The sequence below is a fragment of the Macaca mulatta genome, chromosome 12, assembly GCF_049350105.2.
Source record: "Macaca mulatta isolate MMU2019108-1 chromosome 12, T2T-MMU8v2.0, whole genome shotgun sequence".
Taxonomy (NCBI): Eukaryota; Metazoa; Chordata; class Mammalia; order Primates; family Cercopithecidae; genus Macaca; species Macaca mulatta.
In genome coordinates, this window is record NC_133417.1 from 135,695,678 (window position 1) to 135,719,380 (window position 23,703).

Below are 23,703 nucleotides of genomic sequence, written 5' to 3' on the forward strand. Positions count from 1 at the left end.
CTGGTCAACATAATGAAACCCTGTCTCTACTAAAAATACAATAATTAGCCAGGTGTGGTGGCATGTGCCTGTAGTCCCAGCTACTTGGGAGGCTGAGGCAGGAGAATCACTTAAACCCAGGAGGCAGTGAGCCAGGATAGCACCATTGCACTTCAGCCTGGTTGACAGAGCAAAAGCAAGACTCTGCCTCAAAAAAAAAAAAAAAAATAGAACTACCTGAGACTGTGTAATTTATAAAGAAAAGAGGTTTAGTTGACTCATAGTTCCACAGACTCTACAGGAGGCATGGCTGGGGAGGCCTCAGAAAACTTACAATCATGGTGGAAGGGCGAAGGGGAAGCAAGCACATCTTCACATGGCTGCAGGAGAGAAAGAGAGTGAAGGGAGAAGTGCTACACACTTTTAAACTAGATCTCATAAGAGCTCACGCACTGTCACAAGAACAGCAAGGGGAAAATCCACCCCTATGATCCAATTCCTCCCACCAGGGCCCTCCTCCAACACTGGGGATTGCAATTCAATATGAGATTTGAGTGGTGACATGGAGCCAACTATATTAATTGCTATAGATATAATTATTTTTAATAGTTTGTTTTTTAACTTTTATACCAGAATTGAAAATGACTTATGCACAATCATTATAATATTAGAGATTTCTGATTTTCACTATATATTTACCTTTACTGGTGAAGTTTTGTATATTTATATATTGTTATGTTGTGAATTAGTACCATATCATTTCAGCTTGAAGAACTCCCTCTAGCACTTCTTGTAAGACAGGTCTAGTGATGTTGGACTCCTTCAGCTTTTGCTTGTTTGGGAAGGTTTTTATCTCGCTTCTGAAGGACAGCTTTACCAGGTATAACATTCTTGGTCAGTAGAGTTTCTATTCTTTCAGCATTTTGAATATATCACCCTAATCTCTCCTGGGCTGAGAGGACGTTTCTGCTGAGAAATTCACTGCTAGTCTTATGAGGGCTCTGTTATACATAATGAGTTATACTTTCCTTGCTGCTTTCAAAATATTCTGTCTTTATCTTTTGATAATTTAATTATAATATTTTGATGTCAAATTTTCTTGTTCAATCTGTTTGGACACCTTTGGGCCCAATGAATCTAGATGTTCATTTCTCTCCCCAAATGTGGGACGTTTCCAGCCATTACTTCTCTAAATGTACTTTCTGTTCATTTTCTCTCTCTCTTCTCCTTCAGTAATTCCCATAATTTGCATGTTGTTTTACTTAATGGTGTCCAATAAATCCCATAGGCTTTTTAAAACTCATTTTTATTCTTTGCTATTTTTGCTCCTCTGAGTAAATAATATCAAATGACCTATCTTTGAGTTCATTTAGTCTTTCTTCTGCTTGAATAAGTCAGCTGTTAAAGCTCTCTATTAAATTTTTCCATCCAGTCATTGTATTTTTCAGATCTAGGATTTCTGGCTTTTAAAATATGGTTCCTGCTCCTTTCTGGCATTATAACTTTGTTTATATATTGTTTTCTAATTTTGTTGAGTTGTCTATCAGTGTTTACTTATAGTTCACTGAACTTTTTAAAGAGAATTATTCTGAATTCTTTGTCAGTAAGTTCATAGATCATTATTTCTTTAGAGTCAGTTATTAGAGCATGTTAGTTTATTTTAGTGGTATTATTTTTTCCTGATTCTTTATGATCCTTGCATCCTATCATTGGTGTCTGCACATTTGAGGAAACAATAACCTCTTCCAGTCTTTATAAGTTTGTTTTGGCAGGGAAAGCCCTTCACTAGTCAGTCCAGCCTGGAGTTCTGGACAGGTCAGCTGGTAGTATACATGGACAGGCAGAGCTTTCTGTTGAGATCTCTTGCTGGGCAAGATCATTGCCTGTGCTCTGAGATTGGATAAGGCTACTGCTGGTCTCTATGGTTGTTTGGATGTTTTGACTGGACCCTTTTGCTGGGCAGCAGCTAATGGCCAGGCTCTAAGATGGGACAAGGCCTTAACCTACTGCTAGGTGTGATCACAGGCTGGGCTCTGTGATTAGGCAGAGTTGAAGGCTGTGTTCCACAGTTGGGTGGTGCCACTGTATTAGTTATTCTCCAGAATAGGGCCACTTGCTGTGCTTCAAAGTTTATCAGAGTTGCTACCAGGTGCCCAGGTTCAGTGGGACCACAGAATATGCCCCACCTTTAGGTACTTGCTGCAAGCTGGGCTCATAAGTCAGGTAGCAGAAATTTCTTGAATCCCTGGTCAGGCAAGGCTGCAAGTTGTGCCCGACAGTTCAGAAGTGTCACTGGCTGGGCTGTGTGATCGGGTAGGACCACAGGCTATGTTCTACATTTGGACAGGGTGACTGGTTCTGCTCCCTGCCTGGGCATGGCCACAGGCTGGGATCTCTGGTTGCTTGGGGCCCCAAAGCTGTGCCCACCATTGAGAGAGGTCATTGGCTTGGTTTCCTGCCCATGCAGGTCATTGGCTGGGCTTTGCACCTGGGCAGGGTCTCAATTTGTTAGCAGGGCTAGAGACCATAGCAGGGCTAGAGACCATACTCTGTAGTTAGGCAGGGTGGCTGGCTTGATTTCCTGCCTGGAAAAAGACATATGCTAGGATTTGAGGCTGGGCAGAATCTCTTTGGGGGGTTCCCTGGTCAGGCAAGACAGAAACCTAAACACCTTAGATGGACTGGGCTGCTGGCTAGGCACCCAAGCTAGTTAGAACTGCTGACCATGCTGCCTGGCCAAATAGGGCCACCAGGTTGCCTCTGCAGGTGGACAGAGCTGCTGGCTGAGCTCTCTGATAGGGTGCTGATGTCAGGAGCACAGTACCAGCATGATGATCTATGCATTGGCCACTGTGAGCCCTGCCCTCACTTCTTCATTTCTAATCAAACCCAGGTGGTCCAGTCCCACTGATTGCCCGTTTGTTTCCCATGAGGCAAGACAGAATTGGGCCTCCTAAGAAGCAGCCCAGAATGCCAGGGAAGCTGGGTGTCCTCCTTAGGCTCCCCACTAGAGAAACCTTAGGCTCAGGGAAAACCTCTTTGTGTGGCACTGTGCCAGCCTGGGGGAGGACCCATTCCTCTTACCCTTCTAATGTGGTTTTTCTCAGGTTTTGTGGTCCAAGGGAGGTAGTTCAGCCTCTCTTGGGTTCTGAAATTTTCACAAAGGCATCCTTGTCTATGGATAGTTGCTAATGAGTCTTTCTGGGAGAGAGACTAAAGCCAGAAACCTCCTATTCTGCCATCTTAGTGACATCCCATCCTGGATGTGCCTTTTAAATCTAAGGTTCTAGTTTCAGCTCTGGAAAACTTTTTTTAAATTTGATTTCCCTATTCTCATTCTTTCTATTCTCTTCTGGAATTCCCTTTGGCAGAATGTTGAAACATCTTATGCAAAAGAAAAACCTTCTTTCTTCACATTTTCCATATCTTTCCCCCCAGCTATATTCCAGGAAGAAAAATCTGACTCACTAAGTTACTCTTCAACTGAGTCTATTCTGAACACCCAACTTTATTTTTTAACAGCTTTAATGAGGTATAATTTATATACTGTAAAATTCTCCCATTTTAAGTGTGTATCTCAATGATTTTTAACGGAATTACAGAGTTCTGCAACCGTCATCACAATCCAAGTGTAGAATATTTTCACTACCCTTAAAAGCTTCTTCATGACTATTTGGGATCAATTCCTGCTCCTATTCTCCAGCCCTAGGCAACCACCAATATACTTTCTATCTCTGTAGTTTTCCCTTTCCTGGACATTTCATGTAAATGGATCATATACGGTCTTTTACATCTGGGTTATTTCATTGAATGTAATATTTTTGAAGTTCATCCATGTTTTAGCATGTATTTATATTTCATTCCTTTTTATTGATGAATTGTATTCCTTTATATGGCTCTATCAATGGTATTTTTTTCATTTGCCAGTCAATGGAAATTTGGATTGTTTTTATTTTTTGACTATTATGAATAATGCTGTCTTGAGTATTTGCATACAAGCCTTTGTGTGGATATACATTTTCATTTCTAGGTAGATATTTAGGAGTGAAATTATTGGGTTCTATAGTAGCATTATGTATCACTTTTTAAAAATATGTCTTACATTGTTTCCAAAAGACCATTTTACAGCAATGTATAAGGTTCCAGTTTTTCCACATCTTTGCTAAAACTTGTTATTTTCTGTCTTTGTAGTCATTCCAGTGGATGTGTTTTGGTATTTTGTTGTGGTTTGATTTTGCTTTTCTCTAATAACTAATGATACTGAACATCTTTTCACATGTTTTTATTTTTCACATGTCTTTTGGAGAAATATCTATTCAAATCATTTGTCCATTTTTAATTGGCTTGTCTTCATATTGAGTTGTCAGAATTCTTTACATATCTGAATACAAGTAGTTTATTAAAAATATGATTGGCTAATGTTTTCTCTCAGACTGTGACTAATCTTTTCTTTCTCTTTATGGTATATTTGAGGCACAAAATATTTAAATTTTGTTAAATTTTAACTTATTTATTCTTTTAAGGATTATACTTTTGTTGTAGCTAATTCTTTGTCTTACCTAAAGTCACAAAGATTTTTGCCTGTGTTTTCTTCCAAAAGTCTTATCATTTTTGCTGTTTTACAAGACTACTGCATAATTTGGGGAACCCAGTGAAAAATGAAAATGGCGGGGAGAATCCTTGTTCAAAAATTATTAAGGATTTCAAAACAGTGAAAGCAGACACTAAACTAAGCACAGAGTCTTTTGTGACTGCACAGGATGCATGTCCATAAAGCCATCCCTGCTTTTACATTTAGATCCATGATCCATTTTGAGTTGATTTATGCATATGGTGTGAGGTAAGGGTCTAATTTCATATTTTTGCATGTGTCTATCCAGTTGTACTAGTACTATTTGATTGAAAAGACTATCTTTTCCTCATTTAATTGCCTTGTCACTTTTGTGGAAAATCAATTGACCAAAAACCTAAGGATTTATTTCAGCATTCTCAGTTCTGTTGTATTGATCTTTATATATATTTATGCCAGTACTGTCTTGATTCATGCAGCTTTATAAGAAGTGTTGAAATCACAAAGTATAAGTCTTCCAACTTTTTTCTTCTTTTTCAAGACTGTTTTGGATATTCTGGGTTCTTTGCAATTCCATGTAAATTTTAGGATCAGCTTCTCAATTCCTGCAAAAGGCCATTTGGGATTTTGATAGGAATCATATTGAGTCTCTAGATCAGTTTGGAGAGAATTGCCATGTTAAACATATTGAGTCTTTCAATCCATGAACATGGGCATCTCTATTTATTTTGATCTTTAATTTCTCTCAGCAACATTTTGCCATTTTCAGCCTACAAGTCTTGCATTCTGTTTGTTCAATTTATTTTTAAATGTTTTATTATTTTGCCTACCTTTATTTTTGAATTTACAAACTCAACTTTTAAATTTCTAAGTTTCCTAGTTGGTTGAATGTTATTCATAACTTATTCAATATTATTATTATAACTTATAATAAGTTATGGGGTTATTAAATATACTTACTCAAAAGTCTTATTCTGTTTACTCTATTATTTCTATTCTTGGATATTACCTAAAAAATGGTAAAAGAAAGATCTGAAGGGACCTGGTTAGAACTCTGAAACTGCCCACTAAGCCAGTGTTAACACCTGGGGTGTAGTGGTTCCATGTCTTCCCTAACATTTATTCTGCATTTTATATACAAATGAAAGACTTTTTTAATTTATATAAAAATGTGATCATAATATATTGATCTAAACATGATGTTTTCATTGAACAACAAAACTAAGACCATCTATCCAAATTACTAGAATTAAATAGCTATGTAATAGTTCAACAGTGTATATTTACAGTAATGTACTTAACCAGCCAGCTGAATAGACAATTAGGTTGTTTTCAGGTTTAGGAGTATATGTTATTGTTGAGGGATTTTTCCTGGTAAAAACAAATGCTTCAACAAAAATTTTGCATTTATGAGCATCTAGTCAACAAATACTTACGGAACACCTTGTATATATCAGATACTCAAGAAAAATCAGTGGACAAAACAGACAAAACCTCTGCCCTCATGGCATATATATTTTTGAGGAGAAAAGAGACAATAAAGAATATGATAAACAATAAGTAAATAAGTAATTCATTTGGCATATTAGGGAGTAGTGAGGGCATGAGAAAAAGAAATAGAGTCAGATTAGGGGCTTGGGAGTATGGGGGCATGCTAGGGGGATTGTGATTGTGATTTTTAGATAAGTTGGTCAAAGCAGACCTCATTGGGAAGGTGATAGTGAAGCAAGGATCTAAACGAGACAAGGGAGTTAGTTCACTACATAGATATATGTGTCTGTGCTAAGCAGAGAAAATAGCCAGTATCAAGTCCCTAATGGTGGAGAATCTCTGGTGTAGTCAAGAAACAGCAGAGGTGAGTGTGGCCCAACAGACATGAGCAAAAGGAGAGGAGCAAAGGATGTATCATTTCAGACCCTTTGAACAGTGTAAGGATCTGTCTTTCACTCTTGAAGAAATTGGGAGCATTGAAAGTTCTGCAGTTCTTGTTTTTATAAGATGGATGTTGCCTTTTTATTTCTATAGGATAGATTCCAAAAGTGGATCTGCTGGGTCAGTCTGTAGTATATCTTAAAATTTAGTGGATGTTGCCAAATCTTTTCTGAAAAGGCTGTAGTAATTCATGCTCACACCAGGGATGAGTAAGTGTCTGTTTCTCTGAATCTTCTCCCGTGTGACACAGTGTCGCTAATGAAATTCTGTTTGCCAGTCTAATGGGTAAGCAATAGTTTCTCATTGATGTTTTAATTTTTATGTATTCACATCTTTATTAGACATTTTCATTTCCTCATATTTAAGCTGCCTATTCAGGTCCATTTTGGAGGGGCTATTTGTTGCATTTTATTAATAGACTGTAGTCTTTGCCCATTAATATCAGATATATTAATCCTTTGTTGTATATATTGAAAATGCTTTTCTATACTCTTTTATATGTGTATTGCTTTTAAAAAACATTTTAACCTATTAAGAGAAATCTTCCTTTAACTACTCTCTTCTCAAATTTTTCTTGTCTGACTCAGATATTTGTTCTGTCATTTAAATATTTACATTATTTGATTCAGGTTTTTTTCCAACTTTTATTTAAGTTCGGGGGTACATGTGCAGGATGTGCAGATGTTCTACATAGCCAAAAGTGTGCCATGGTGATTCGCTGTGTGATTCATTCCATCACACAGGTGTTAAGACCAGCATTCACTAGCTCTTCTTCCTGATCCTCTCCCTCCTCCCAGCCCCCGCCCTCCGACAGACCCAAGTGTGTGTTGTTCCTCCTCATGTGTCCATGTGTTCTCGTCATTTAGCTCCCACTTATAAGTGAGGACATGCAGTCAGCACTATTCACAATAGCAAAGACATGGAGTCAACCTAAATGGCCATCAGTGATAGACTAGAGGAAGAAAATATGGTACATATACACTATGAAATACTATGCAGCTATAAAAAAGGAATGAGATCATGTCCTTTGCAGGGACATGGATGGAGTTGCAGGCTATTATCCTTAGCAAACTAATGCAGGAATATTTTATCCAGTTTTAATGGGGTTCCGGGTTGCAAGTGCACCATACTTACATAATAATTTCAGAATAATGGATGTTTTAAAATTACTACCTTTTTTGTAATTGGAGGCCTTTCATAATCTCTGTTTATTTAGATCTTATTTAATTTTCTTCAATAAGATTTTTATAGTTTTCTTCATATAGGTCTCATACCTTTCAGATGTTTATAAATATATACATTTGTATTTGCTATTGAGTCTGAATGTTTTTTTCAATGTATGTCATTCCAAATAAAAAATATAAGTTTTATATATCTATTTTCTATTCATACTCTCATATGGTTTGGCTGTGTCCCCACCCAAAATCTCATCTTGAATTGTAATCCCCATAATCTCCAGGTGTCAAGGGAGAGACTAGGTGGAGGTAATTGAATCATGGGGCAATTTCGCCCATTCTATTCTCATGATAATGAGTAAGTTCTCATGAGATCTGATGGTATAAGGGGCTCTTCCGCCTTCACCTGGCACTTCTCCTTCCTGTTGCCTTGTGAAGAAGGTGCCTTGTTTCTCCTTCCCCTTCCACCATGATTGTAAGTTTCTTGCAGCCTATCCAACCACACTGAACTAAGTCAATTAAACCTCTTTCCTTTATAAATTACCCAGTCTCGAGCAGTTCTTTATAGCAGTGTGAAAACAGACTAACATATACTCCTCAGTAAATTTTTTTTCTAGTTCTTATGAATTTTATTAGGTCTCTAGGTTTCCTACATATATAATTATAGAACATATTGTACACTATTTTAGTATTTCTATCAATTATTTTATTTTCATATCCTATTGCATTAACTAAAGCTTCTAAAATATGTATATGTGAACACATATGTATACGTGTATACACACACACATATATATGTAAAAGATAGTGGTAATGGTAGACATCCCCATATTGTTTTCTATTTAAATGACTTCACCATTAATGTTTACTAAAACATTTGCTGATTTTAGAGACTTCATGTTGTGTTCGTTTTTATTTCAGAAAGAGTTTTAATTTAAAAAAAAATAGCTGCTAGGACTTATAAAATTCCCTTTTAAACCCATTCGTGAATATTATAGAGACTTTCTAAAGTTGAACTATTTTTTGTTTCATTCAATCTCATTGTCATTAGTTTTCTCTTTCTTCTTGGTTCTAAATAACCTCTAACTACAAGTTTTATTTCATCTTTGATCCAACACAGTGTGCTTTCTTTTGTTTTCTAAAATCTTAAGTAATTTATTTTCTTTATGAAGTCTGTTTCACCTCTAGTGATCATAACTTTTTGAGACTTCTTTTGTGGCTAAGATTATGCTGAATATTGATATATATTTCAAGGATATTGAGAAATATGTGTTTTCCTGTTTTTGTTGTTGTTGTTGTTGTTGTTGTTGTTGTTGTTGTTTGGGACAGAGTCTCGCTCTGTCACCCAGGCTGGAGTACAGAGACGCGATCTCGGCTCACTGCCTCCTCTGCCTCCCAGGTTCAAGCAATTCTCCTGCCTCAGCCTCCCGAGAAGCTGGGATTACAGGCATGCACCACCACGCCTGGCTAATTTTTGTGTTTTTAGTGAGATGGGGTTTCACTATGTTGGTAACGCTGGTCTCGAACTCCTGACCTCGTGATACGCCCACCTCAGCCTCCTGAAGTGCTGGGAGTACCAGGATGAGGCACCATGCCTAGCAGTGTTCTCTGTTTTTAAGTCATAAGATTAAATATTAAATCATTCTTATTAATTTATCCAGAGCCTGTATACTTTGTCCATTTTTATGTAAAGAGTCAAAAACCGGAGGTGAATTGTTTTTCAATGTCCGTAAAACATTTGTCTCATGACTTGTTTCTTGAATTTTGATTTGACATTAAATGGGAACAGTCTTGCTTTTTGTTTTATTGACAATTGCATACCATAACTTGCTGATTTTCGATTTTGACATTTTTTGTGTCATTTTGTCCTAGTTGTGTCCTTAGTTGGATTCTCTTCGATTACAATCAACATTGATATCATCAATATTGATGATTCTTTTTCAATATTATTAATATTGCCTTTCAATATCATTTTTCCTTTACATTCTGTTTAAATAATTTTTCATACTTTTTCCATTTTATCTTTATTTTATTTCAATAGTTTTTGGGGAGAACAGGTGGTTTTGGTTACATGGATAAATTCATTAGTGGTGATTTCTGAGATTTTGGTGCATCCATCACCCAAGCAGTGTACACTGAACTCAGTGTGTATTCTTTTCTCTCTCACTCCCCTCCCACCCTTTCTTCTGAATCCCCAAAGTCCATTATCTCATTCTTATGCCTTTGCATTCTCATAGCTTAGCTCCCACTGATAAGTGAGAAGATAATGATTCTTGGTTCCATTCCTAAGTTACTTCACTTAGAATAATGGTCTCCAACTCCATCCAGGATGCTGAGAACGCCGTTATTGCATTCCTTTTTATGACTGAGGAGTACTCCATGGTATGTATGTATATATGTGATATATATATATATATTTATATATAACATTTTCTTTATCCATTCATTGGTTGGTGGGCATTTAGACTTGTTCCACATTTTCTCAATTGCTAATTGTGCTGCTATAAACATGTGTGTACGAATGTCTTTTTCATATCATGACTTATTTTCCTCTAGGTAGAGACCCAGTAGTGGGATTGCTGGATCAAATGATAGTTCTTTAAGGAATCTTCATACTGTTTTCCATAGCAGTTGCAATAGTTTACATTCCCACCTGCAGTGTAAAGTGTTCCCTTTTCGCCACATCCACACCAACATCCATCATGTTTTTATTTTTTAATTATGTTTTTTCTTGCAGGAGTAAGGTGGTATCGCATTGTGGTTTTGACTTGCATTTCCCTGATAATTAGTGATGTTGAGAATTTTTTCATGTATTTCTTGGCCATTTGCATATCTTCTTTTGAGAATTGTCTATTCATATCCTTTGCCCATTTTTTGATAAGATTATCTGAATTTTTTTCTTGCTGATTTGTTTAAGTTATTTATAGATTCTGGAATTTTTGCTTAGTCTTACTTTGGCAATGTGGGCCCTTTTTTGATTCTATATGAATTTTAGGGTTCTTTTTCTAGTTCTGAGAATAATGATGGTGACATTTTGATGGGAATTCCATTGAATCTGTAGATTGCTTTTGGGCAGTATGATCATTTTCACAATATTGATTCTACCCATCCATGAGCATGGAATGTGTTTCCATTTGTTTGTGTCATCTGTGATTTCTTTCAGCAGTGTTTTGTAGTTCTCCTCACAGAGATCTTTCACCTCCTTGGTTAGGTATATCCTAAGGTGTTTTGTTTTTTTGTCGTTGATGTTGTTGTTGTTGTTTTGCTTTTTTTTTTTTTTTTTTTTTTTTTGCAGCTGTTGTAAAAGGGATTTGATTTTATTTTCAGCTTGATCATTGTTGGTGTATAGCAGTGCTACTGATGATTTTGTATCCTGAAACTTTACTAAATTCATTTATCAGATCTATATCCTAGGATACAATCATATCATTGGTGAACAGTGACAGTTTGACTTCCTTTTTACCGATTAGGATGCCCTTTATTTCTTTCTTTTGTCTGACTGCTTGGGCTAGGACTTTCTGTTTTATCTTTTACAACTCATTGTTTTCCTTGTTTTATCTCTCTAAAAATGCAAACTATGTCTGCTTTTTATTTTTATTTTCAGTGTTACATAAAGTTTTATAAGGTCTGATTTCACTCAATCAGTAGTTATTTTCAAATCTTTTAGAAAGGAAAGAAGGAAGGAAGGAAAGAAGGAAGCAGGAATATGTATAAAGGTATAGCAAACATCACACTTAATGGTGCTGCTAAGTGCTTCGTCCCTGAAATTGGAAATAAGGCAAGGAAGTCCACTCTCACCACTTCTCTTCAACATTGTATTCAAACTCCTAACCAGTGAAATAAGACCAAAAAAAGAAAATAATTGTTTGGGAAGAAACAGTAAATCAGTCTATTTGTTGATGATATAGATATTTTCTTTAAAATACAAAGGAAATCTATAAATAATTTACTAGAAATAATACATGAATTTAGTAATGCCATAAATTCATGGTTAATACATTTCAAACCAATTATATTTTCATATAACAGTAAAAGAGAAATTTGAAAAGCATTATCATTTAAAGTGACACCGAAACAATAAAATAACTAGGAATAAATTTATTATTTTATAAATTTAATTAAATTTAATTTTTTATTTCAATAGGTTTTTGGAGAAGAATACATTTAATGAAAGATGTACATGACTTCTAAAAACTATGAGCACTGTTGGGTAAAATTAAAGACATCTAAGTAAATGGAGAGATATACAATGTTAACAGATTGGAAGCTCAATATTGTTGTCAGCTTCCTCAAATTGATCTGTAGCTTCAATTCAAATCCAAAAAAAATCCTTAAGTCTTTTCTTGTAGAAATTGACAAATTGATTTGAGAAGATATGTACAAAAGCAAAGAATCTAGAAAATCCAAGACAATCTTTTCTAATTGACTTCAAGACTTTTGTTAAGCCATGATATTTAAGGCAAATTCTTATCAGCATAAGGGTAGACAAATATATCAATGGTATAGCATGGAAAGTACATATATAAACCCATGCTTATATTGTAAATTGTTTTTTGAATATTTTCATGACCTTTGAGTAGGCAAGTATTTCTTAGATAGTACACTAAAGTCATTAATCATAAAAGAAAAAATAACAAATTGGACTTTGTCAAAATTAGATTTCTTCCCATCAAAAGACATGATTAAGAAAATAAAAGAGAAGCTACAGACTGGGTGAAAATATTCACAATATATACATCAGACAAAACACTTCTATCCATAATATATTTTAAAAACTCCTACCCATCAGTAAGTAAAACTGAATAATGTAAATGAGCCAAAGACTTGAACAGACACTTTACAAAAAAAAAAAAAAAAAAAAATTGCCAATTAGCACATGAAAATGTGCTTGACATCATTTTATCATTAAAGAAATATGAATTAAAACTAAAATGAGATATCACATCACACACACTGGAATGGCTAAAACTAGAAAGGCTCTCTCTGTTAGTCTTTGAAAAACAGTTTGGCAGGTTCTAAAATGATTAACAGTACTCTTACACAATGACCCAGCAATTCCACTCCTACATATTTACCCAAGAGAAGTGAAAACATCTTGCCACGAAAAGACTTGTACAAGAGCAGCAATTTTATTTCTAGTAGTCTCAAAATGGAATCAACTCTGATGACCATGAACTGAAAATTGAATAAGCAGATTGTGATAGATTCACACAATAGAATACCACTCAACAACAAAAATGAACAAAATACTGTTCAACACATCAACACAAATGATAAGCAAAAGAAGGCAGACACAAAAGCATATATATCTTTTATTCCATTTGTACGAAATCCAGTAGCAGGCAGTATCAACATATGATGGAAAAAATGACAGCATTGGTTGCCCCTGAGAGGCTACCTGGCTGCATGTGGTCAGCATGTGGGTTGACAGGCAGGGCATACACTGTTCTGTTCATTTCTCAAATAACACATCAGTTTTTGGCTCTGTGTCTCCCTTCAAATCTCCATTGTTTCTTACAAATTCTGTAGGGCACCATGATTCCTAACCTCTGAAAGCATCCATCCCCTACCTACTATTGCAACTAGCACTTTTCTGACCACTTTTCACCTTCAAGATTTTATTTGAAATCTCTTATCTGCTTATTGTTCTCTGCCATTCTTTTTGTCATTGTGAATCTAATTCCTTTGTTATTATTTTAGTGATCTTTAACCAGAAACTTTTTTTTACAGAAATTCAAAACAAAAATGTAACATTATTGTTTCCTGCCTCATGTTAGATACTGGAAAGTGCCAGTAATTCTCTTCTGGTTGGGAAGGAAGGGCTCATAAGTTTTCATAATATTAAGGAATACTGAGACGTTGACTAAAACATTATCAGAGCAATAAAGTAATCAACTAAGAACTAGAATTAGAGATTCAACTTTAAAATTACTTTCACAGGAAACAACAGCAATTTCTGAAATTCAGATGCCTAAAATTGTTCACCATATATAACAATAATACAGATATATTTATATTAACAGAAAGTAGAATCAGACATTCTAGGAGATATCATTGATATTCTCATGAAATTCTCAATAATGTGGTATCATTATTATTATTAAACTGCATTGTATTATTAATAAATTAATGATATGATACAGGATTATATTTCTTAACAGCTACAGATTAGACAAGGACATCTTATTTTTATCTTTCTCAGGTTTGTTTTCTCTCAGTTGTTAATTAAGATGCATATTCAAGGTTAGATTTTATTTTTATTCCATTGTTTTTCATTTCTCTGTGGATGACCTGCTTATTCCATCTAGATTCTGTAGGAATTTAATTTTTATTTCAAAAATATTTCATATATGGTTAGGTGAAGGTATCTTTACAATGGCTTTGTTCAGTTTAGGCAGAACTTTTTCAGTCCTCTATATTAGTTTTTCACAACCTCCATTTCTTCTATTACATCTTTTTTGTTGCTTAAATTCCATTTATTCTGGCCTCTACTGAGTATCACCTATTTTATATGTGTTCGTTCTTTGTAGCTTGTCCTTTATATGTAAAGTCTTACAATCTCCACAAACATCTCAGAATCTTGACGACCATTTTCACATGGTGTCCTTTTTCCCTAGGATGTTCACAGAAGACCAGGATGTAGATGAGGGACTTCTCTGTGACGCTGTATTCAAGCACTTCAAAAGACATAAGGTGGAGATTTCAAATGCAATAAAAAAGACATTTCCATTCCTTGAGGGCCTCCGTGACCGTGAACTCATCACAAATAAAATGTTTGACGTGAGTAAAGTTTATTATGTCACAATCTGGTAAGCCAGCCCCAAAGTAAGTTATGCTTTGATATCCTAGACCAAAACTTCAGGGTACAACTTGCTAACTGACAGGTTTCCTATGAGTGGGGAACTTTTTCAAGTATTTCTGTAAGTGTTCCTGTAAAGTAGAAAAGGAGGGGAGAAGCAGAGGTCACCGGAGATGGTCCTGCTTCCAGCTGAGGGAATGGTGTTCCATGGTGCCCTCTGGAGTTGGAGTGAATGGTACTGGAGAAACTGGAATAGAAACAGGTGTTCTCCATAAATGTACAGTGTTTTGTAGAATTCATACACTATAACATAAACTAGAACTTAAAAATAATTTTAATGAACTGATTTACTTGAAATAGCAATTGGCACCGCATTTTCTTCCAGTTAACATCAATTTAAAATACCTAGATCTGAGAACATTAAAACCCACAGGGAATTGGTGTCCAGAGAGGACAAATTTGGAGGTAAATGCTTGTTATTCTTTCTCCAACACATGTGTTTTCTTTTTCTTTCCTTTTTTTGTGCATTTCTGGAGTCTTGGACTATGGGTAAATTCCACCCATAGGCCCTGTTGGAGATACAGAGCAGCGAGTCATCTCCGGCTATGAATGTGCTTCCTCTGTGGCCAAGTTCACAGCAAGGGGAGAATGGTCGCCTGGTTTCCTTGAGCCCTTCAGGCCAAATCAGTCTTGGGGGAAGAGCGGGGGTTGTCCAGCCAACAAAACAGCCATTCATCAATTGCCTGCTACGTCTATCCCAAAAACATATGGATCAGGCTGTTAAAGGACTTTGAGGCCACTTTTATCCTTCCAAGTTGCCCCTTTTTGCATCTAATGTAAATGAGGGTGAGGCAATCAGGCTCATCAGTGGGTATTTTTAAGGAGAAGGGATTTACTTCTTTCATTACTGGCTATACCAATAAGTAAAAATTATAGAACTTCACATGAAAATACTTATGTAGAGAAATTAGAATACAGTAACCATAGAATTCCTTTCTAGAGCTCTTCTGTAACTTGGAAGTCTGTATTTATATTTTCTCTATTCAATATTTTTTAAGGATTCTCAAGATTCTTGTAGAAACCTGGTCCCTGTACAGAGAGTAGTGTACAATGTTCTCAGTGAACTGGAGAAGATGTTTAGCCTGCCAGTTCTGGAAGCACTGTTCAGCGAGGTCAACCTGCAGGAATACCCCGATTTAATTCACATTTATGAAAGCTTCAAAAATGGTAATTAGATTTATTATCTACCTTTTGATTTCCAGGGTCGATTTTTTTCAATAAGTGTATACTGAGCTCCTACCATGTGTGACACATTTTGTTGGGCAGTGGGGATAGAGTAGTTAACAAAATAGACATGTCATGAGTCTTCTCAAAGCTCATGGCTTATGGTCATGGTAAAACAAGCACCTGGATGTCGGCTTCGCTGGCAACTTGGACTCACAGGACAACCAGAGCAACACTGGCATCAGATTTACTTAGAAGAGCATAGAGTAAGAAACAGAATCCCAACAGGGCAGCTTCTTCTCTTCAGTGGGAGCCCTTGCAGTGGTCTACATAGCAGTCCACCAAATTGACTACTACCTGCCCTGAGTGACAACTTAGCTGTGGGTGCAGGATCCACCTTGGCTCAGCACCACATGCCTATGGGAGTGTATGTCTCTTGTAACAACTCCATAGTAACAGCTTTCAGGACCCCATATGGGCAAGCTGAGTTACAGGAGCAAACTGAGTTACAAGAGTTATCAATTGAAGGAAGACCACAACTATGGCTTCCCCACAGGTATTTGTTGTCCATACATAGTCCCAGTCAACCAGTCATGGGTCATTTCTAACCTCTGTTTGCCCAGTAACACTGCAAAAAAAGGCTATCTTTATTAGGTTTTCAGAATATGAGCAAGAAAGTTAACCCTGGGTCAAGTTTGCCTTCAGTGAAGTAGAAGTGGTTTTGCTAACCCTTTATCCACAAGGGATGAAACAAAGATTAATTAAGCAATGACAAAACCAGTTACTCTGCCAGGGACTATTTTTGGTGCTATACCAAACTAAAGGTTTCATTCTTGACCTTTTTCCTAAGAATGCGTAATTTATACTGTTAAAATGGTACACATTAAAGATGTCCTACAATTTTTTTACTTGCCTGGAAAACTTTTTATTCCCACACAGTTTGATCTCAATCCAGTTCTCCAAATAAGAGATAGAGACATCACAAGAGAAACTGGCACATGCCCTGAAGAGGGTGGATGCTATGGGAACTGGAATAAAAGTTTGAAAGCATGTCTGCAAAACAGGACAAATTAGATTTGGCTAAATCTGAGAGTGAGAAGCAACATAGGAGCTGACTTAGATCAACTGGAGGAAGATATTGAATGGTCTGGAATTTAAAGCTAAGGAATTTGAAGTTTACTTACTAGGCAATCAAGAAATACTACAGGTTTATGAACAAGGAAAGAAATTTAAGCAGTAGTTGCATATGGCTTATTGATTTGTATCAATACTAACCTTATCTAGATTAATAATAAAATAATTTCTATAGCAAATATTCAAGTCAGAAAAGGAATAAAAGGAAATCAAATACCTGGGCACAAATTTCAAGTCAATGTTTGTAACCAGGATGGTCCAGGCTGTGGGGATGGAAGGGAATGGTGCTATCTTTACTGCCCACATTCTCAGGGGCTCTGTTCCTCTCCATGGACTGCAGGGATCCCCCTTCCTAGCTCCAGTGCCCTCAACTCATGTCTTAGTTTCTGGCGCTCCTGGTGCTTGGGTGACCTGCCCTGAGGATCACTGTCACTGACCTGAGACAGCACCACACACCACCCCGTCCAGCACAGCAGCCCACCCACCCTCAGGGAGATGCTGCTGACTCTCGGACCCTGAAGTTCACACAAGCTGCCCCTGTGTCCTCTGTTATGTTTATTTGAGAACTGTTCATCCTCCCTGACCCAATTAAGACAACGTTCTCCTGTTTTCTAGCCTCATCTTTAAAGATATTGAGGTTTTCTCACTTTTTTTCTATTTATGTTTTTTTGAGACAGAGTTTCAATTTGTTGTTGCCCAGGCTGGAGTGTAGTGGCATAATCTCGGCTCACTGCAGCCCCAACTTCCTGGGCTCTAGTGTTCCTCCCATCTCAGCCTCTTGAGTAGCTGGGACCACAGGTGTGCAATACCACATCCATCTAATTTTGTTTTTTTTTTTTCAGATATGAGGTCTAGCTATGTGGCCCAGGCTGGTCTCAAAATCCTGGGCTCAAGCAATCCTCCTGCCTTGGCCTCCCAAAGTGTTGTGATTACAGGTGTGAGCCACTGCACCTGGCTGATTATTAAAAAATGGAATCTTTCTAGGACTTGAGACCTTCTCCCCAGGAAATTCCCCAGTTTCTTCCTTACACTTGATATATGCCTACCCTGCCATCTGACAATTTTGAGGGTAACATAGCTCACAATGTTTCCATTACTCCTTTATCCTTAAATCTTGAGTGTCTCCTTTCTGTGTAGGACAATAAAGCCTTCATTGTTGGGGTCTTCTCTTCTCTGTTCCAAGGGATAACAGGAGAACTTTAGGTCATGAGGAACCCTCTGAGCTCTGAGTCACCCAAGGATTGGAAATTCCTAAAAGCATGATTTCCAGACATTGTCCCTGGTCCCTGTAGATCTCTAATTGCGTCTTCTTTCTCCCGCTCTTCAGTAATCCAAGACAAATTGCCTCTCCGAGAAAGTGATGGAGAAGAGAGGGAGGAGAGGCCTGGCATCCAACTAAGTCTTGAACAAGGTAAAAATGACAGAATAAAAACTATCTCTAAGAGAGGTTAGGGATCCAAGGTTCTGAGTGGAGATTGTGAATCAGGGAAGACGTACGGAAGGACAATGGAGAAGTCAAGGAGGGGGTTATATGAGCTCCTAACCAGATGCAGGGTTCTGGAGAAGTGGCCATGACAAGACATAGTTGGCTCAATAACCATAAGGGAATCAGAGCCAAGTGTGTCACTAGGCCAGATTTACAGATGCCAGCTACCTAGAAGTAATTGTGATTTAGAAAGTTCCCTGTAGGGGATCTGTGTGAAGTTGTGAAGGGTTAAGAACCACAGCCCATGGTCCATGGTCAACATCAAAAAGGAGACCCTTGGAGAAAGAAAGGCTCCTGTTTTACCTGTACTGTCATATTCACAACACTTCTGACACCAAACATGTCGGTGGTCTCCCCACACCAATCAGTTCTCCAATTCTCTGCAGATACCACCTGATATCTTATAATTTAATTGAATTCTGCCACTAATTGCCCAGACTTGGCACAGACTCCACAGGTTACTAGCTCATTCCCATAAGAATGCCCCCCACTTCAGATGCCAGTTGCAAGTCTCAGGTTGTGGCCTGTGCTTCCGACCAACTTCCTGTAAATTGGAGGTTCCCACACGCCCTTCATTGGCTTCGATACTTTCCTAGTAGATCACACAGAGCGCATGGAAATGTCTGACATTTATTATAAAGGATACAACTCAAGAACAGCCAAGTGGAAGAAATGCATAGGGCAAAGCGTGGGGAAGGGCACAGAGCTTCTGCCCTCTCTGGGACACGACTCTCCTGGCACTTCCATGTGTTTGCCAACCCAGAAGATTTCTGAACCCAGTCACTTAGGGTTCTTTATGGACATTCCATTATACAGTCTGAATTGATTAAATCATTGCTACCTGATTATTAAGTTAACCTCCATTCCTCCTCTCCCCTCCCTGGAGGTCAAGAGGTGGAGCTGAAAGTTCCAACCGTCTAATCTCACGTTCGGCTCCCCTGGCAACCACCCCCCAATCCTTAGGGGCTTTCCAAAAGTTACCTCATTAACATGAACCCAGATGTGGTCGAAAGGGGCTTGTTATGAATAACAGAAAGTGCTCTTTTCACTTGTCATGACTTAGGATGCTTCAAGGGTTTTGGAAGCTCTGACCAGGAGCAGGGAATGAAGACTGAAATGTATATTTCTTATGATATCACGGGGGCTACTTGGAGGTGGCAGAATAGGGGAAAAATTTAAATGTGAGGATGTTGTTTAAGAGCAGGAACATTCAAAGAGAAAGGCGGTCTTGTAGAGAGACTCAGAAAGGAAGTGGTGCACATGGAAGAGGGTGTAGATACCTAGAGGACGAAGGAAGGGAAATGAAACTGTAAAAAGGGGTAAAAGACAACAAAAATCACCGTGCCATTAACAGCTCACTTTGATTGAACATCTACTCTGTGGCAGTTGGTTTAATGCTCATGACAGCCATTGGAGATTAATATTACTTATATGCCTATTTTGCAGATAAGGTAACTGAAATTCAGAGATACCACAAATGGAGTTTACCTAGGGTCAGATGAACAAGGAAAAACCCAGGTGTTCTACCCCAGAGCCTGCATTCCTAACTCTGTGCTATCCAGGGAATCTAGAAAAAATAAACACAGAAAAATGAGGAAATGTTTGCAGACAAAAAGATCCAGAAAAAAAGAATACCAAGAGCTGGAGGAAGCAAAGGCTACTTAGACACTGAGTCCTCATGGAAAAGCCAGTGAGAAAGCATAAACAGATGTGGAGTGGGAGGGTGTTGCGTAAAAGGGGGTGGGCATGAGGCAACCAGGACTTCGAAGAAACTGAGCTAAGGGCCCCGGGCAGGGTAGCTCTGGGGACAAAGGCAGGATCACTCTGCCATAGTCAGTTACTGGAGTGTATCACAGAGGACACTCAGCAGGGTTGTCTGGTCAAGGCCCCTGTCAGCCAGGGGTGCAGCTGACCCAGTCCCCTACTCTCGAGGCTGGAGTCTGACTTCAATAATTAGGTGGCATCTGCCAGCTCCAGATGGCCTGTGCACTGAGACTTAGAAGGGGTCTTTAACTCCTACATTACAGAGACCAAAAAGGGATTAAAAGAGAATGGCAAGATCCATACCTCAATTTCTGAAATGAACTTCTAATTTCTTCCTGCCAGGAACTGGTGAAAACTCTTTTCAAAGCCTGACTTGGCCCCGTTGGGATTCCCCATCTCATGATGGTTTGTTCCTGTTTACTACTCTTTGAGCCTCTGCTATCCTTGCCCCATTCTGAAACGTGCTGTGGGGTTGCCTCTTTGTGTTAATGATTGCCCAGAATTTTCAGTTTTTACATCTACAGTTTTTCCATTTCTGGGATTTAAGTAACAAGTCCTTATCTTGCCTAGGAGGGTCTCTTCCTCCCACACCCCTTAAGCACACTTGCTGCTTGTTCCTGCTGCCGCTGAGCCTGGCCGTTTTACCCATGTGCCTGCTTCACCATTTTCTGCCTGCATCTGCTTGAGTCTGGCTGTTGCTTGGTGCCTTGATCTTACGTCCATCAGTGGCCCATGCTGTAGTGGTTGGAAGGGAGTGACGGGCAGCAGGGGGCAAATAAAATATCTGTGAATCAAACCATGGTTTAGGTACAACCCCACCTGAAAATGGACTCTCAGAGCACCCCTGTGAAACAGAAGAGATAAATGCAGACAGAAAAGATACAACCAGTGACAAAAATGGTTCGCTAGGAAGCCAACAAACAAATGAACAAAGTGCCCAAAAGACTGAGCCAACAGGTAAGACTGACTGGGTTCACGTGAATGGGGACGAGCCAAGGGGCCCTGGCTGGTGGCAGAGGAAGAGTCTAATGCACAATGCAAGGAGATACCTGTTTAACAAGCAGGGGAAAATCACACAGACACAGAAGGGGCCTGATATACGGATGAGCCTGATACACTGACATACTGATGACAAAGACCTGGAGGAAGAAAGCTAGAAGCAAAAAACTGAGAGAGAAAGGGGAAGATGTGCAGAGTCTCACCAAAGAAGAGAGACAGAAACAAGAGGCAAAAGGAGAAAGTAGAGAGAGATTGGCCAGGAATCAATAAAGCACAAACACCTTCATGCAGCAGTATATGCAGACACAGGGTATAGGTAGAAACAGGAGAAGAAAGGAGAAGCAAGGTGAGGTCTAACCAAATGGAAATAGGACAGAGCAAGGCTCCACTAGATTCTCAGCTGTGATCTCATTTATCTCCAGAATCCTGTGAACAAGTCGCTGTCCAAGTGAGTAATGGGGATGCTGGAAGGGAGACGCCCTGCCCATTGCCCTGTGATGAAGAAGGTAATTATTGCTTACCTTGCCTATTTTCTTTCCTTTCTTATTCAGACGCTATACGTTTGTTGGTTGGTTGGTTGGTTGGTTGTTGTTTTACCATTGTAACCACTTTTTAAAATTAAAAACTGGCCGGGCGTGGTGGCTCAAGCCTGTAATCCCAGCACTTTGGGAGGCCGAGACGGGCGGATCACGAGGTCAGGAGATCGAGACCATCCTGGGTAACACAGTGAAACCCCGTCTCTACTAAAAATACAAAAACTTAGCCGGGCGAGGTGGCAGGCGCCTGTAGTCCCAGCTACTCGGGAGGCTGAGGCAGGAGAATGGCGTGAACCCGGGAGGCGGAGCTTGCAGTGAGCTGAGATCAGGCCACTGCACTCCAGCCTGGGTGACAGAGCGAGACTCCGTCTCAAAAATAAATAAATAAATAAAATAAAATAAAATTAAATTAAATTAAAAACTGGATGTATTTAGCATTACATATTGTTTTGAAATATGTACACATTGTGAAAAGGCTAACTAGCTAATTAGCATAAATAATTAGCATAGATAATTACCGTAGGTCTAATTAGCATAAATATTACCTCAGGTACTTATCGTTTTTGTGGTGATAATGCAAAATCTATTCTCTCAGTAATTTTTAAGAATACAATACATTATTAACTATATTAATCGTGTTGTATAATAGATCTCTTAATGTATTTCTCCTATCTAACTGAAATTTTGTATCCCCGGACTAACATCTCCCCAGTCCTCATCCTCATATCCCCAGCCTCTGTTACCACCGTATACTCTCAACTTCTATAAATTCAACTTTATTACACTCTACATATAAGTGAGATGTCATACATGTCTTTCTGTGCCTGTCTTATTTGACATAACGTAATATCCTCCAGGTTCGTGGCGGTTGTTACAAATAACAGGATTTCTTCCTTTTCAAAGGCTAGATAGTATTTCAGTGTATAGATGTATTTCATTGTGTATATATTTTCTTTATCCATTCACCCATTGACAGATACTTAGGTTGTTACAGATACTATATCTTGGCCATTGTGAATACTGCTGCAATGAACATGGGAGTGCAGATCTCTCTTCCGTATACAGATGACCCCTGATTTATGATGGTTAGACTTACGATTTTCAACTTTACAATGGGTTTATTAAAGTATTGAATGCATTTTTGACTTATGATATGTTCAGTGTATGGTAGGTTTATGGAAATGTGGTCCCATCGTAACTCTAGGAGCATCTGTACTGATTTCATATCCCTCGAATATATATTCAGTGGTGGAATTCATGGATTGTATGGGTAGTTCTACTTTTTATTTATTTGAGGACACTCCATATTGTTTTTCTTAGTGATCGTAGCAATTTACATTCCCAGCAACAGTGTACAAAGGTTCCCTTTTCTGCACATCCCCACCAATGTTTGTTATCTTTAGTGTTTTTTATAATAGCCATCCTAACCAGTATGTGGTGATGTTCATTGTGGTTTTAATTTGCATTTTCTTGGTGATTTCAAAGGCAGGGCATTTTTTCACATATCTGTTAGTCATTTGCTTGTGTTCCCTTAAGAAATGTTTATTCAGGTCCTTTGCCCATTTAAAAATCTGTTTGTTTGTTTTTAATATTGAGTTGTTTGAGCTCCTTAAGTATTTTGGATAATAACCTTTATCAGATACATGGTTTGCAAGTATTTTCTCCCATTCTGTAGGTTGTCTCTTCACTCTGTTGATTGTTTCCTTGCCTATGCAGAAGCTTTTTAGTTTGATGTAATCCCAGTCCTTTTTGCTTTTGTGATTGTGCTTCTGGTGTTATACCCAAAAAATACTTGCTCAGACCAATGTCGTGAAGCTTTTCCTCTGTATTTTCTTCTAGTAGTTTTACAACCTTGGTTATTAAATTTCAGTATTAAGTCCATTTTGAGTTAGTTTTTTAATATGGCATGAGATGGGGTCAATTTTAATTCTTCTGCATGTGGATATCCAGTTGTCCCAACACCATTTATTAAAGAGAAAGATGTCCTTTACCCATTGCATATTCTTGGCACCTTTGTTGAAAATCAATTGACCATAAATGCATGGATCCAAACTCTCTATTTTGTTCCATTTTTCTACGTGTCTATTTTATGCAAGCACCATGCT

General features: G+C 38.1%; 1 protein-coding gene across 50 annotated transcripts in view; it reads left to right on the forward strand.

Moving 5' to 3' along the window:
• The window catches only part of SP100 (SP100 nuclear antigen), a 129,079-nt gene that overhangs the window by 12,397 nt on the left and 92,979 nt on the right, over positions 1-23,703 (forward strand). For 36 of the 50 annotated variants that reach the window (XM_015111303.3, XM_015111306.3, XM_015111307.3 and 33 more), the window contains 6 exons: positions 14,274-14,436; positions 15,514-15,682; positions 18,141-18,224; positions 20,406-20,468; positions 20,871-21,020; positions 21,485-21,568. In XM_015111303.3, coding sequence (XP_014966789.2) covers positions 14,274-14,436; positions 15,514-15,682; positions 18,141-18,224; positions 20,406-20,468; positions 20,871-21,020; positions 21,485-21,568 — 713 coding nt within the window. Of the gene's footprint in view, positions 1-9,893; positions 10,039-14,273; positions 14,437-15,513; positions 15,683-18,140; positions 18,225-20,405; positions 20,469-20,870; positions 21,021-21,484; positions 21,569-23,703 lie in introns of all 50 variants that reach the window. The other 14 variants (XM_077957819.1, XM_077957833.1, XM_077957846.1 and 11 more) reach the window with 2 other exon arrangements.